The sequence below is a fragment of the Nestor notabilis genome, unplaced genomic scaffold (genome assembly GCF_000696875.1).
Source record: "Nestor notabilis isolate BGI_N333 unplaced genomic scaffold, ASM69687v1 scaffold34475, whole genome shotgun sequence".
Taxonomy (NCBI): Eukaryota; Metazoa; Chordata; class Aves; order Psittaciformes; family Psittacidae; genus Nestor; species Nestor notabilis.
In genome coordinates this window covers 1-17079 of record NW_009928570.1, presented here as the reverse complement: position 1 = coordinate 17079, position 17079 = coordinate 1, and the positions used below count along the sequence as shown (strand labels likewise).

The following is a 17079-nucleotide window of genomic DNA, read 5'->3' as shown; positions in this document are numbered from 1 at the left end:
GCATAGGTCTTTATTGGTACTCTGCTCTAATTAGTTAAAAACTTTTTCTTGATTGTTACTCAAATTTTTGGTTCTTTTAATACACAGGGAACAGGCCAGGGGCTAAGGGTATTTGGGTCCGTTAGGAATACATTTGAACTGAATCATTAAAAAAATGCTTTTCTTTCTCTCTCAATTGCAAATCAGGAATGCATTTCTGTTGAGAGACAAACCATTTCTATTAAGTGGCTACATACTTTATTCATTCATACTGATATCTGTGAAGAGTAAGCACACGCTTAAATCACCTGTTTAAATGTCAGTCTGAGATCAAATGTTTGCATATGTGCTTAATGTATAACTACATTTGACAGATATTGTTTTCCCTTGAACTATCTGATACGTGTTTAACATAATAAGAAAAATGAAGATTTGATTAAGCGTATTTTTAGAAGTATGGTGGTACTGGCTGCCTCGGTATACTAAATAGTTCTTAAAACATTGTCACTGTTTATTTTTCTAGGTTACACTAGTGCCTTTAACCAGCCCTTATAACTTTTGCAACTGTTACACTATTTTCAGGATCACATCACTTTACAATGATTGGTACTTTGGGAAATGTACAGCAGTCTTTCAGACTGCTCTGCAAGGGCTTTGTCTTTATTGGTGACTGGCTGTATAATTACATGTTTTCTTTCAAAATTCTAGTGTATATTTTTAACTTGGGTGATCAGTTCACCAATACCAACATAGGCTGTTGAATCAGACATACCAAGTGGTCAGCTGAAATGGCTCATTTTGGATATATTTTCCTTTACTTGTCTGGAAAAAAGTTAATGTTTCTTTACTGCATGTGTTCTGTTTATTTTATGTGTATATATCACTTCAGGTGTAATCAGTCAAGTCTGTAAAAATTTCCAACATCTGGTTGAACTCTAGCAATTTCTGATAAATGTTTGATATGCTATTAATCTCCTGTGTTTAATTGGCAAAATATTCTTAGGGAGGTTATTGCTGTAAATTTGTGAAAGCAGCTTTATCCTTTTTGCAGTGGTCATTGTCGTATGGTGTATCAGCAAACTTTTTATCTTCAAAATACAGTACAACCACCACTACAAAATTCAGAGTTCATCATCGTAGTGACCAGAAGTAGTTTAGCTTTGCTCTGTGATGAAGTACCACATCAATAAAGCATATTAATTATGTTACTAATTTTAGTAACATTTGGAATGATCTTCTTGTTACAGCTTCTGCTACATTTGAAGACTTTCAAATCCGTCCCCATGCTCTTTTTGTTCATTCGTATCGAGCTCCAGCCTTTTGTGACCATTGTGGAGAAATGCTATGGGGGCTGGTGCGTCAGGGGCTCAAATGTGAAGGTAAGCTGCAGTGAGATGTGATTTTTCAGCCTCAGGAAGAGACCTATGCATTCCACTTATGCATGTCGTCTGTGATGCTGCTTTTAAATTGAGTAGGTAGAGGCATAGGAACTATCAGAATAGTTAAGTGATTAAAGAACTTATCCTTCTGAGTGCTCTGAAACCTCCTAGATAAGGCTCTGTAACCTGAAGTGGAAAACAATTGGTCTGTGTATGTATTTCCAAGAAACGTTTTTCTATGTCTTACACTTCCCTGTGAGTCTGAGTCTGTATCTCCTTCTATATCACATTAATTCAGATAATTTAACTGAAATTACTGTCAGTACATATGAGGTTGTAATAGTTGTCTTTTCTCATTTTGCCACTATTTGACTCCTGGTAGGCTGTTTCCAATGGGATGTACCATTTGCAGTGAAAGACTTCCTTACCTCTCAGACGCTGATCACAGAAATTTCCTGCACTATAAGATGATAGATTCTTTAAAAATTAAAACCGCGGGTTATAGATATAACTATTTGGAACTTATAGCATTATCCCTCTAAAAATTTGTAGAATATAGGAGCTAAACTAGCAGAGTAGAGGAATAAAGTTTAATCAAAAATGAGGGTGGTGGGTTTGGATTCCTCTTGTATTGGGGGGGGGAAAAAACTCTTTGCTTTTTCCAGTAATAAACCATAATCAGAGGGTTTTAAATTTCTCTTTTCAGGATGTGGTCTAAATTATCACAAGAGATGTGCATTTAAAATCCCTAACAACTGCAGTGGTGTACGGAAAAGGCGCCTGTCAAATGTGTCCCTCACAGGACTCGGCACTGTTCGGACAGTTTCTGCAGAACCCTCACCCAGCATGCCCGATGAAGCCCTTCTGGTATGGGATTGCCTAGCTATATAGGCCACAGGTGTTGTTGGTAATAATGACATTTAGCACTACAGGATCTGGTTTTGCCTGTTGTAAACTACATAGAAGAGCTGTATGTATGTTATAAAGTATTGCTGTGAGAAAAAGCATCTTGACATAAAAGGGAAGTCACCAGCTTTAAGGTACGTGTCACTTCTGATACTCCCAGAAGTCTCCTCCCTTTTGTCAAGAATTTTGAAGTTCTAAAACTACCACCCATACTAATGTGAGTAGGTTCATCTTGGAGGATGTCTCCTCTGGAACTGGAAGTTGAATTTCTTCTGTATCAGACCATTATATCCATTGGTTTATAATATAGTAAAAATTTGCCTCAGGAGAACACTGTGACCCAAACACCACAGTGTCAAACCAAGCATCTGTCACAGTCGGGGCTATAGTTAATTATTTGCATAATTTAGCATATTTCTAAGTGTTCAGAAGAAAGTGGGAGAAACCTCCAATTATTTCCCGATACAGATTTTTGTGGTGAATGTATGTGTATGTCTGTATATATGTGTGTAGATATATATTTAGGTATACAGTACACACACAGGCACACATAAATATATGTTATACTTGTCACACATAAATATATGTTATACTTGTATATACATTACTGTAGTAGTTCCTATCATGAAAACAACTCTTCTGAGAACAAAATGTAATGACTAGAGCAAATTAAAATATGTATTTTTTTATCTTGACATATTTGTTCCTTTCTATGCTCATGGTCATAATGAGCTTGAATAGTTAAGGAATTTACACTGTGTGTAACTGAATCCACTCCTAAGTGAAAGTTTTGAAAACCTTAAGGTTTAAAAGAGAGGAAAGACTTTATAAGTACACACAACAATTATCATGTTTTCCTCTCAATTAGAATATTAAACTTATTAAACTTGACATACTAAAAGGACACTATTGCAAATGATGTAGACCTGGTGTTATATGCAGTACCATCCATGAACCATAATTATGTACTTATCCTACTGATTATCATTAGCCTAAAGCTACTTGGAAATTAAGGTTAACATTATGAATCTGTTTTTTTAATTGAAAAGCTGCATAAATGAGTAAGGTGCTTAAGTTCTGCAAAAACTGCAGCAACAAATCTTTGTAGATTATTCATAGTTCTTAGTAGGTTGTTTCAGAAATGCTGACTTACTCAGGCCAAAACAGAAAATTTTGAGGGAGGCTGGCCCTAGTTCTGAATTGTTTCTGGAATTCTGGTTAAAAATATTGTTCAAGTGAGCATCTTAGTATGGTCTCTATAAAAATTCGCTGCAATTTATAGTTACAAGATAGCAAAAAAATTTAATTTGAAAGCTTTTTTAATTATAATACTGTGTTATTTGCTGATATGTTCTTACATGACATACCTGTTTTGCAAAGCTATGTATTTTGAAACTGTTGAGAATATTAAAATTGACAGTGAAGAAATACAGTAAGTTTCATATATACGTAGACTATACTTCCCTAAGAACTTGTAATCATCAGTGTACCCATGCTGATGATTCAGAACATCACACGTGCACACACACATGTGCATGCTCAAAGAAAATATGTTTACAGTAGGTACAGGGATGGTCACTAGACTAGAGAAATGAAATAGCTTTCCAATTTCACTCTTATTTCAGGAAATCATGGTATCATTTAACAGATTTTCGGAAGTGCTCTCACACATGGTTTCTGTATGTCTTTTGTTTTGTCTTGGGTTTTTTGCACTGAATGTGTTTCAATTTTTCCCCCCGTTTTTTTAAGTGTCTATAAGCTTTGTCAGTTCTCCTGTATCAGATCTGTCCTTTGGACTCCATTCTTCTGCAGTACTTGTGAGATAAGTTTTATCTCACAAGTTTATACTGTGATGCCAATCAAAGCATGCACTTTGGAATGTGTTTCTATTTTCTACAGTCTGGGTGAATATGCTAAGCAATAGCATCCTTATTCACAAAATTATACCATTCATTTTAAGTACTGATGTGGTGCTTCAATTACTGGTAACAAAATATAACCTGTGTTTGGGACTACTGAATTCATCAGGTATCTCTCAATTCTTTTAATAGGACAAAAATACTTTTGCTTCTGTTTACTATGTAGAGTCAGAGCAGTTGGGAGAGAAGGAGTTCCTGGAATTATTTATACTGAGTTACAATTTCAGAACTTTTTGTCCATCTCGTGTGAACCAGACAGAAGCCGACTTTAGCTCATGGTGTTAAATTCAGTTTGCCAGTCTGGCTTCTGGAAAAATGACACGAAGTTAAGACATTTTGCCCTAATTTAGGAAATTGTGACATTTAAAAAAATCTTTGAGACAGGATAATGTGTATCCTGCAAAGGGTGCTTAAATTATCCTTTCATAGGGCACCACCACACACAAACACAATTTCAGTTTGGGTTTAAATGTATTTGTAAGCCAATAAAGCATTTCATTTGAGCTGAAAATTGACTGGGGACTACATTTGACTACAGCTTTAAAATTCTACCTCCAAAGAATAAAATCTGTGCTATATCCTTTTTCTTATTCTTAATTTAGTAATGTAAAACTCATCAACAGAAATGCTGAAAACAAGTACAAGTAGGAGGATGCTATGTAACCCAGATTTTTACCTGTCATAGCTCAAGTGCAATTCTTTTGCATTCTATAACATGCGATGAGGCTATAAAATAATCCCACATTCATGCTTGCTTCTAAAGTAACAATATTTCTGTCTTTTTTCTCTCCCTTATTTCTTTGTTCTGTTTTTAATTTCCCACTTCATGTCTCAGTCTCCTGTCAGCCCTGGCTATGAGGTATGTACTGAATTTACTCCCTGTCATACTATCAGGATCATCTTCTTTTATGAGTATCAGTGTCAATGTGAAGAAATGCATAAATTTAATCAGATTAGTATATTACAATCTTAAGAACTCAAGAGCATTTGTTTTTCTTTTAGAAAGAATATACCCCATGTGAAACTCCAAAGTCCAGATTCCAAAGTGAAGGTCATCATTCTTACACTAAACAGTAAAATTAGCTAACATTAAAATATTTTGATACAGAAGTGGCTCTTTTATTTTTTTAGGCATGATAAAGGTCATTAGTTGGACTGAAGCCCTTTTTTACTGACAGTAGCATGTGGGAAGAAAATTTTAATTTCATTTCAGAACATTGGGAATTTGCTGGAGTAATGTCTAAAATTAATATTTTATTTTAAGCTGAACAGACCCAACCTTTAAATGCTCACCAGCAATAAGCTTGTAATGCAGTTTAGTTCCTTTTTTTCAGATCATGATTGCATTAAAAAAAAAAACAAACCAAATAACCCAGCACAAACAGTGCACAACTAAATTAAAGCTATATATGAAAAGAGTATCAAGTCTGAATCAAAAACAGGTTTGTTTTTTTTTTAACGGTTACTTTATGTCAATGGATGTCCTCTTTGGATTTTAGTATGGATTTTCCAAAGAAGCTTTTTGTGTTAAAAGATTCAAAAGTTTTTAAACTAGGAAATGTTGGCCTCTTACCCTTGCAGCATATATTTGAAATGCAGCCAAAGAGCAGGCTTTGCTAATATTTTCCTTTTTAGTAATATTACATAATTAATCTGAGTAATTTTTTTTTACGCTGAAATGAAGGTTATCATGGCCAAATATCTATCTCTTTGAAAAAAAATTTCTTCCTAAAACACATATATTCTTTTTGCAGAAAAAATATGTTTCGTAGAATATATTACAGTATTACAGCTCCACAGAATACCCATGAGACAATAAAACAAGCATGTATAGAACAGCGATGTTTTAATATCCAAGATAATTTTATTCTAAGTATGTGCTATCTTACAAATGATGAATCCATCAATCTGGATAGTGATGGATTACTTTATATTAACAGTAATTAAAAGAAAAAAAAAAAGATATTTGGAGGAAAACCAAAATTGTGTTTCTTTGTAAAAAGAAAATGTATTAACTATCTATGTTTTTACTTCAAATACATTTATATGAGACAATAGAATTTTATTTTTGTTTATTTTTATATAGGTTTCTGTTATTTTGCTAAATTTTACTCATTCTTCTAGAAGTGATGAATGTTGATATATTAAAGTAATTTTAGTTACATTGGAAGTGATTTCTCAGAAAAAGCATAGCTGAGCTTTGCATTTAAAATAGCAGTGCTATGTCTCACGGGGCACAGGTAAGTGGAATATTACAAAGTTACTTACATACTATCTATCTTTGCTTTTTCTGAAGAACCAGGGATTATTTTTTACGAAATAATTTAAAATTTAAATAATTTTAATTGAAAATATTATTTACATATCACTGACAGACCACAGAGCACCAGGTGTTGCCTGCCTCTGTAGATTTGTTACGAGCAGAGCTGGCTTGAGGCTTTTCAGCTATATACAGAAGAGTTATTTTGCAGAACTAGAACAGTAGAGTCTCTGGGAGGGAATTGTCTTGAGTTGTAGGTGATCATTTTCTCTTTCTTCACTTGTACCCAGCACTTCATACAGCTGCTCTTTTCTTTTACTCCACTGAAATAAGGAGTCCTTATTTCTAGTGACTCAAAAATTCGCACTCTATGAAGCGCGAATTTTCCACACTTAGAAGTTGAATCTCCTTTTCCCAGTTCCAGTCCCTGTAGTCCCTCCCTAGCTCACTGGACTGGAAAAAAGGAGCCCTTGAGGGAAGGGTTAAAGAAGAGCTTAGGGTGTTGCAGCTGAGAGCTTCATGCCTTAAACCAATTGTAATTAGTAGGAGTCCTTTTCTAATGGCTAGAATAGAGATCATTAGACCAAAGATCCTCCCAGAAAAAATTAGTATTTTGTTTCAAAGACAGACACTTGAGTTAACTGTAAATTAATACCACTCATAGTTATATTTTAGTCTTGTCAGCCCCAAGGTATCCTTCCATGCACCGGTGATGTACACTGCACATTCCTCTCTGTTTTATGGGAAGATTTTCTGTGTGGTCATTTGTTTAATAAAAAAAGGTATACTGTTTTGGAGAATGCTCCTGGAAATTTTTTGAGGTCCAAAATCTAGATGTTATTTATAAATAATAAAAGTGTAAAATATAGGCTGTGAATTAAACCAATCCTAAGTAATGTTTACATTAGTGGGAAATTCACCACGTGAATCTAGGGTCATGCACTGAGCAGACCCTAGACCTAGAGAATCAAGAACTCAGTGAATCTGACACTTAAAGTTAAATATTTAAATAGGAATTTAAGTTAATTCCACAATCTTTTAGATATTATGTTTGGGGGGTTTTGGGTTTGCTTTTTTTTTTTTTTACTGTTATTTAAAATATTAAATTATATTAAACATTAAAAAAAATCAACCAAAACTATTTAAAATATGGTTCCCTTTTTTCTTAAAGCATTTCATATCCGTGACAGTCAAAGTCCAAATAAACCCTAACATACAACATTATAGGATACAGAAAGTAAATTTGGAATGGCTTACCTTAACACATCTGTGCCATAAAATGATAGTAATCCCTGTACTAGCTACCATTCACCAAATATGCTAGGACTGAATTTCTTGTGAAATGTCAAACAACATTTCAGGTTTTCTGACCTCATTTGCCCCAATATGATGGTTTCAGAAGTTCATTACAGCCGGATGAGATCTAAAAGATGATCAAGCCAATTATTTTAAGTTAAAAGATGTATATTTAGGACAGCATTAAATATTGCATCAGTTGTGCACCTCTAATATTTTCCAAATAGCTAGGGAGATAGGTAGAAGAGACAATGGTAAGCAGCTTAAGACGTAAATGTTCTGAAATTTCATATGTGCCATGTGTGATGTTTTTGAATGCAACTTGTTTGTGATCCCTCGGAGAGGTTTTATGGGTATCTGATTTTTCAGCTTGGAGGAGGAGAGAAGTTCAGGTTGTTCCTGTCCTTAGGTAATTGACACTTGTTCTTAAATCCCCAATCTTGTTTTTAGGGAAGACATACAATAGTAACAGCAGTTGTCAGCTTATGATGCTTCATATAAGTCACTGTAGCTTAAACTGAGGACTTGTTCTGGGACTGTGACAGAACAAATTCTAAGGAGTGCATGATATGTCTAAGTAAATGCACATTCAGAGCTAAGTTCTTGTAGTTTCTAAGTACTAACACAAGGGTTTGTACATATTGAAAATATAAAAAAGTGGCACACCCTGCAGTACACAGTTTGCTTTCCTATAGCATCTCTGAAACATCATTCATGTTAGTGCTAGGTCTTGTGAAATGGTATAAGATCCCAATGTGCAGTTTGTACTTTCAGGGATAGAGGAAATCCCAGCAATCTTTTATCTCCACTTTCCTGGCCCAAACATGTTCAATGGTGCTTTCCTTTCTAATATATAAGCTTTTCTTCTACACCCTACTGCGCCCAAACTTCCTTTCTTTACGCAAGCCTCGACAAGCTGGTATGTCCAGACCTCCTCTGTCCAATGGCAAAACTTTTTCCAAACCTGTGGCTGTGGTTAAGCCCAAAGACCTACTGGTTATCCCTGATTCAGTAAGGATGGTGTTGAGACAGTGTCAGATGGGATGCATTTATGCAGACATTGGAGGAAATAAAGCAATTCTGAGTGAACCAGAACTGTGCAAAGATTCCTTGAATAGTTTTCGCTTCAGTTATAACTTGGCTAAGATACCTTTGTATCATGGTACGAGCCTTTTTTTTTCACTTTCTTAATAGTTCTGTGCAGTTGGCACAACTGAGCTACTGAGTGTGGCTTATGATGTGAGCATCCTAGTACTGCAAGAGGCTTACATGAAAATAATTTCTTGCTTAAAATTATTGTACTTAAAATTATGAAGCATATAATAGAAGGTCAAACTAAACCTAGCATTTTTTAAGGAACTTGTGTATGTGACATGCAGGAAAAAAAGCTTGGTGCTGTATAAGCTTTTCTATGCCTACTGGCACTAGCCAATCCTCTGTCAAAAAAGGGCTTTTGTTTTGGGAAATCCCTGACTCAGAGAAGTCAGCATAATCACACAATAACTGCTGAAACCCAGTAATCTTCTCTTGTTACTTTACAAAATAAGGCAGGTTACAGACAGAGCATTCAAACCACTGTTTGCTGTCTGAGTGGAGGAGCAGGGTACATAATAATTTCCATCTGTAGATAGTTTAATATTAACAGCTCGTAGTGAAGTCAGTTCTTTGATGTGTTTACACATGTGACACTGAAGTGTTTTTCAGACCATAGCTATCTAACTATGGTGCTTGTAGGAATAAATCATACACTTGACTTAAAGTGCAAAAAGCTTCAAAAGACAACACAGTTGATTGCAGTCTAAGTGTGGTATTTCAATACACTTAACTGAGGATTTGTTTCCTTGAATTCACTTAATTACAGTCACATAGTTTAATTTGCAAAAGAAAGTCAACATTTGCATTGCATTAAAAACATAGTAGTTCCTGTGGTTACATAGATACCTAGCACCTCATTTCACTGTGGCTTCCTGTGAAGAAATTGTATATGAGCATATTAAGGCTTTATCCTCTTCCTTCAATATAGGAAGGAAATGCATGTTTCAACAAGTATGCTTCAACACTGAAAATGTAAGTTCATGTGGATAGTTATTGCTGTTTGTTTCTTAAAATATACATCACTTTTCTCAGTTGTCCAAGTAAATAAAAAAACCCAAAAAACTAACTCATGATAGTCTGTTTCTTTTGCTAGGGCAAACATTTCAAAATTGTAGGAATCCCTGTGTTGGTTTTGATTGAATATCTCAGTGTAAAGTACAGGAATAATGTCACAATACTTTTAAGATATTGAGCCTGCAAAAGATTAGCACTGCTTTGTGAACAGTTTTGAAAAAATATTTATTTGGGAGAGTGTAAGATATGTAGCCTATTTTCTTCTAAGTGAAGGTTACTGACTTGAATGTGTTTCTGCAAACATGATTTAAAATGAGATATTAGTTGTCAAAATTGAAGTATTTCTTTCCTGACTTTTCTAGAACGTGAAGCTCCTCAGTAAAGTTTTGTCAGAATCCCTGCAACAGTTTTAGTGGGACTGTTGAAACCTTTTAAAAGAAGTCAGGCAAACAGCAGCCTGTTTTACATTTTAGGCTAGCCTCTGCATCTGACTGCAGGCCTGATTCTTGTCTTCATTCCCAAGAAGCCAACTCTACATCCAGGCAGTCAGCTTTTATTGCTTCTCATTAGTCCCTTCAGCATCTCCCTAAAGTTTCTTTGATTTTTGTGCCTGCGAGGGATAGGTGTGATTCTAGAAGACAGTCAGGCTCACCAGGGTAATAGGAACAGCTGAATCCACTGGCAGGGAATCAGTATTTATTTCAGTTTCTTAATCGTATTTTGCAATGGATTTGGACAAGGTAAAAAAGACAGGAAGGATCTCCTGCTGAGGTATTTTTACTTTTGGAGTAGTGGTTATATGGAGGACCGTCTTGTTTCTGCAATTACAGGGTTCTGTACAATTTACTTTGTGCTTCTGTCTATTGTAGGCAATTCTTGTGTCTTTGAATAGCTTTTAACAAAGCTCACCAGATAAACCATGAGTAGCATGAGTATATTCCCAAAATTCAAAGAAGTTGAACAAGAAGGAGAGGCAAGGCTAATGAGAATCATGCTGAATGCTCCATGTTGGGGAAAAAGCATGGCATCTCTCTCATCCTGGAATTAAGAAAACCCCTTTTTTCAGAATGAAAATGTAAGCAAACACTGGATTCTGTTAGATATTCTCATAGTTTAAGGCACAATTGAATTGAAGGCTCTGAATGTGATCAGTGTCACTTGCTTGGCTGAACATCTGTACAGTTAAATATGAACACATGTTTGTTCATGTTTGTTGTCACTTAGAAAATCATATTCTCAGCTGTTAAAGTATGGATTACCTTGCTGGGATGATTGTTCTAAAGGACTGTTTAGCGTTTGGAGCTGTGCAGGCTGTTAGTCTCCATGGTGTAATCCAGTTAAGCAGTCATTTCCTGGGAAGTTTCCAGATTTGCTGAGTCAGTAGCCTGGCTGACTACCAGGAAAAACTAATTTATCTTTCTAAGAAATGAGGCACACCATCTGAAGAAGATGTTTTGTGAAAGAGATTCTCGATTTCGCAGTGAAAATAGAACAGTTACTCATTTTCTTTTCTTTCAGGGGTTTAGATTGTGGAATCTATCTGATGCTGGGAGTGCTGGAAGTTAAAGTTGAGGGGTTGTTGAGGGGAGTTCTGGAAGATACTGGGAGAAGAAGCTTGTCATTGACAAGAGGGAGGAGGTGCTTCTCCTCCTACTCAGTCATCAGAGGGATGTGGAGTGATGCTCTGGTTGCTACTGCCATGAGTTCTGAGCTGTCACCAGCTTCCATTCCCTTGCTAGTTTTGAGCAGTAGCCCAGGGGTCGCCTTGTGACCAGCTGGAAGAGGGAAGGAGTGCAAGTCCCTCATATCAGGCCTGAGCATGCAGGAGAGAGATCAGATCCATGACTACTGATGTTTTTTCTAGTATGGGAGAAGGTGAAACTCAGCTTTACCTCTCACTTTACCTGAAGACATTGTAAACTAAGAATTGCTGATGTGTTACACTGTATGCTACTCGTCCAACCTAACATTTTCTCAGAACCACGCAGAAGCATATATTAGCACATCAAAGCTGAAAAACTTGCCATCATACTCAAAAAAGCAAAAATTATAGCAAATAATTTGTCCCACTCTCAAAGTGTACCACAACTGAGATTTGATAAGACATCATCTAGGCAGCATATCTCAGTGGTCAGAGCCAAAGCTGTAAGGAAGTCTGTCTCTCTGATAATCATGTAAGTGTCGAAGATGAGTCTTAGTACATTTCAGCAACGCTACTGAAGTTTCTAAAACTGCAAGGTATTTGGTGAGAAAATCTGGGCCAAACCATCTTTCTAAAATCCTTTGAGCATGAAGTTAACTAGATATAAGTAATTTAGATTTTTAAAAAGCTTTTAATACTATTCAATTGCCAAAATAATTTTTGATTTGGCAATAATTTGGAAAATGAAGGCAAAGTGATAATACTAAGTTTAGTATAGATGATATTAGGGTTCTAAGATCATAACCTTAAGCAGTGTTTGCATCACTTGTACTTCAGACAAGAGTAAGACTGTCACGTAAGATGGTCAAGCTCTAGTGGTAAGAACAGTAAACTGAATTATTGGTTTGTTGCAGTGACATAATGAAAGCAAAGAATAGAACTCTTTCCTCTTAGAAATTTCCCCCTCCTTTTCAGTTAAAGTACATTTTAAAAGAATGGTGTTACTACATGTGAAAAGTCCACCAAGTGTCCATATTCAAGACAAAGACAGCAGTGTTGTGACTAATGCCTCGCAAGCAGTGATTAGAATTAAGGCTAACTGTTAAAGAATTATTTTACTCAAAAAGAAAATACTCATATTAAAATGTAGTATGTCCCATGTATAACTGTTCTTATTGCGACCATTGGAGAACAAATTCAGAGCTAGGTATCTAACCATAACATAGGATGTAACTTGCAAGGCACTGTGCTAGGACTGAGTTAGCATCAGTCTGTGCCAAAACTCTCCCTAATTCTACACATCAGACTGAGAGGGCCTGATCTCTTATTTCTTGTTCCTCTTCTGAGCTTTGTTCTGTCCACAAGTACTGGGGGCTGTCATTTGCAGGTGGTTTGCACAAGCTGAGCAATGCAGTTTGTGCTGTGCATGTGGGCTCACTCTTCCTTCCTGCTGGGCTTCTGCCCTTGCTTTTAAAGTCCTGCTCTTGTTGACTTTATAAGTCTTAATGCAATCTGCCTTGGAATACTAGGCAAACAATATTGCAAACTAAAAAATATTAAATAAATTTTATCATAAACTGAGATTAGTTTGGGGGTGTTTTTTATGTGCATAAATGCTTTACAGAGCATAAAGATCTAAAACTAAGGAAGTAAATATGAAAGAATGTACTCAAACTTTTTCCAGTTATTTGTGATAAACACATTTGATTTCTTAGACTTGTTTCAATTTAGTTTGTTTATTGTGACCATATGTACCTGGCTCATACAATGTATTTTGCGTATTTTTCCTTGATTCAACAGGACTGCATTTATATAATGGGCAAGAATGTGATGTTGGCATTGTCAGTTAGCAGGGTAGCTCTGATGTTCAGCAAATCTATTGCATATAGTTCTTTGGAAAGACAGATAGTTGTACAGTGCAATGAAAAAATCCTGATCTTCTCAGTAAGAAACCTGTCAGAAATTTGGAAGGAAGAAACTTTTTTCCCCTATTCAAAATAGACTGGGAAGGCAAAGCCTTGAACACCTTAGGTTCTTCTGCCATCAAAATGACTTTCAAGTTCCTCTTTACTCCAAGATTCTCACAAGAAGCATACAGAAATGTATTTTTATATTTTAGTGACCAGAATATAATAATCAATCAGCCTTCTCAAATGAAGAATTTCCTATAACATTATTAGTTTGAAACAAAACAGTTTTTCAAGTTAGGCCAATCTGAAGTTTCAGCTACTACAACTTATTGCACAGTGCAGGCTCACCGACAATGACTCATTTTCTAGCCTTCAGTTATTAGATTATTTGCAGGTGACAGTAAGATGATGCTGAGTTTTAAATGATCAGATGCATCTTGTAGCTTTTTTTATTTCCCCTCCTTTCCATGTTAACTGTGGGTGTAGTTTGGTTGCTTCTTGAGGGCAGTTACTGGGAGAAGGCAGCTTTCTGGGTCAGTTGTTTTCTGGGGTAAGTACTGTATTTACTTCTAAATGAAATGAGTTGAGAATATAAGGTAAATCATTTTTTTCAGAAATTCTTTTGATTCCATACCTTAGGCTGTGTGTCTCACTTCGTATGTATTTATCTACATACATTTATATACCTATTGTGATACATTGTGCGTAATCTAAATGTGGTAAGGTTAGCGGTAGCAAAAATAATAAATGAAGGGCATGGAAAATACTAATTTGTTTTGTATCAAACCCCTGCATGCACATGGAATAAGGTAACTATTTTTTAATGTTTGTACAAAAAATACAGCCTTTCAACACTAAATTTGATATAAAAAGAAAATAAGAGGGGTAGAAATGGCTTGTGTGCTTATCAGAATGCAAAATGCTTTTCTAAGAAATTTAGTAAATATTTTAATTCTGACTTTCCCCTTTCCCCCCCAATAAAACCCTGAAACCCTGTTTCAGTCACAATGTGGAAGGTGTGATGGTAGTGTTGGCAAAGATAGTGTTTGATACCATTCATATTTTTCAAAAGCAGTCAGAGAGGGTATGTTGCATGTTCTATTAGTGTTTAAAAACACATTTCTTTTTATGACATGACTTACTGTTCTTGAGGTGAGTGAATGTGATATTCTTTTAAAAGTTAGAACATCATGATTATTTCAAATGTTCTTTTTATGTATTTCACAGCAAAAGACACCATCAGAATCATTCACTGGGCGAGAGAAGAGATCGAATTCACAGTCATACATTGGACGACCTATTCAGCTAGACAAGATCTTACTGTCCAAGGTTAAAGTGCCTCACACTTTCGTCATCCACTCTTATACACGGCCAACAGTTTGCCAGTACTGTAAGAAGCTTCTTAAAGGGCTTTTTAGACAGGGTTTGCAATGCAAAGGTAAGCAAACACCCCTTAGGTACATAAAAGCTAAGCATAATAAAATTAGTAAATTAGCATTTGAGTAGTTTCCATGTAGCCTTACTCATGGTTTCCTCACTAAACTGTCTAGATGTAGGCACATGTACAATTACATTGAATTAAGCTGGAGTCAAAATCACAGTAATTGCTGTTCTGCAGGAGGTGTCTGCATGGCTGTTCTTTTTTACCCTGCAGTATATCTGCAGTAGCTCACATCTTTTTCGTTCAGGTGTAAGTAATTTTGTATTTGGCAGTAGGTGAGCCTGCACTTACAGGCAATTACAGCAAAATAGTTAACACAAAGGACTGTATTCTTCATTGTTTTAAATCTACAAAATCTTATGTTTAATTGAAGCATGTGCCTGAGTCACAGCAGTTCAGGGTTTTGGGAAAGTTGTAATGGAATTAAGATGACCTTATATGAGAATTTAAAACCATATTTTTCCAGTGTAACTAACTAGTGTGCTCATGATATATTGTACCTTAGTAGGTGCTGAAGTGAATCAAGCCCCTTGGATTGTAGCCTAGATTACTGGTTCACCTTAGCCAACTAGAGTGGCCTTAAATGCAAAGCATTGTGCATGCTATGGTGTTAGATAATGTTGGCTAACAGATCCTTAAAATCACCTTCCTTCTATTAAAATAAGCAGTAACTCTCATAAGGTTAATCAGTATACTTTGTGCTGCTGCTGTGAACTAATTCCCTGCAAAAATTCAGTCACATTCATTTAACTTAAGGTGTGACTCTGATATGATTTAACTAAAGCAAAATATCTCTGAAAGCATCACCTGTTCCATTTCATTTTGAATCCCAATGACATAAGCAAATATTAACCTGATTTCTAAAAAAAATAAGAATTTACCTACAGTTTGGCCCTGCTGTACCTCAGTTGGTTTTCGGATCTGAAGTTAAATAATGACAAGGATATAGACAAACTTAGTATATTCCTTCCTACTCTTTGCTTTTCCAGGTGTGTTAAGAAGTTACAGCTTAGTTCAAGTAAGATATGTTCAGAAGTCAAAAACAGTTAAGATGAAGTCTAATAAAGTGCTGCTTACATATATGAAAAAAGTTAAGGTAGACTGAAATAAAAGTATCTGGAAAATAAGGAAGGAATTGAAGGAACCGTCCACTGAAAGTGGTATAGAAGTTGCTTTGAGATGTAAAGAACAAATATTTTCTCACTTATAATTGTTGGCTAGGTTTCTGCTGTTTCAATTTTCAGTCAACAGTGTTTGATATGTACTCAGTCGCATAAGCTGCAGAAGATATACCGCAGCCCAGTCTGCTTTTTCACTGGAAAAGCAGGTCTAGCTTTGCAGCCAAGCACTAGGGTCTCCCCATCATTCCCCTAAACAAGTTGAGCACGCACTTAAGCTGCAGGTAGTGCCTCCACCCAGCTGCCCTTCATAATGCTTTCTTTTCCAGCCAGGGAAACACACTTCTAGCGTCTTTAATCCTGTCCCTTTCACTGGCAGGTGGCATGCAACCAGGATAAAGAATGCTCTCTGGGCATGTTAACTCTGTAGTAGTGTGTAATGGTAGGGCCTGACATCTATCGGCTGAAGAACAGGAAAAAAATATAATTGTGTTACAGGAAGAGAGGTATAATTTTGCAGTATCCCTTTTTTTCTTAACAGACTGTAGGTTCAACTGTCACAAACGCTGTGCTCCTAAAGTGCCAAATAACTGCCTGGGGGAAGTTGCCATTAATGGAGGTAAGTTGCCCGAACAATGGTTTCTGTCATTGTTTAAGCCATCAGTTCAATAAGAGAAACATAAAAATGCTGTCGTGGTTTAAGCCCAGCCGGTAACTTCAACCACGCAGCCGCTCACTCAGACCCCCACTTTTTCCTCCCCCCACTCCTGGAGGGATGGGGAGGAGAATCAGAGGAATGTAACTCCCACGGGTTGAGATAACAGCACTCCAGTAACTAAGGTATAACACAAACCTGCTACCATGAATAATAATAATGATAAGGGAAATAGCAAGGGGAGAGGATGCAATTGCTCACCACCCACCAACCGATACCCAGCCCGACCCAAGCAGCAATCTGGGCTTTCTGAGTGACTCCACCAGTTTCTATACTGGGCATGACGTGCTGTGGTATGGAATACCCCTTTGGCCAGTTTGGGTAAGGTGTCCCGTCTCTGCTTCCTCCTGGCTTCCCCTCCTCCCTGGCAGAGCATGAGTCTGAGAAAGTCCTTGGTCGTAGAAG

At 36.3% G+C, this 17079-nt stretch overlaps 1 protein-coding gene across 1 annotated transcript in view; it reads left to right on the top strand.

The window, feature by feature from the left end:
- The window catches only part of LOC104405741 (serine/threonine-protein kinase D1-like), a gene marked incomplete at both ends in the record, with an annotated part of 35174 nt that extends 18596 nt beyond the window's left edge, over positions 1 to 16578 (top strand). The window contains 4 exons of the mRNA XM_010014544.1: positions 1227 to 1358; positions 2065 to 2225; positions 14628 to 14838; positions 16501 to 16578. Coding sequence (XP_010012846.1) covers positions 1227 to 1358; positions 2065 to 2225; positions 14628 to 14838; positions 16501 to 16578 — 582 coding nt within the window. The remainder of the gene's footprint in view (positions 1 to 1226; positions 1359 to 2064; positions 2226 to 14627; positions 14839 to 16500) is intronic.
- Positions 16579 to 17079: the final 501 nt, after the last annotated feature.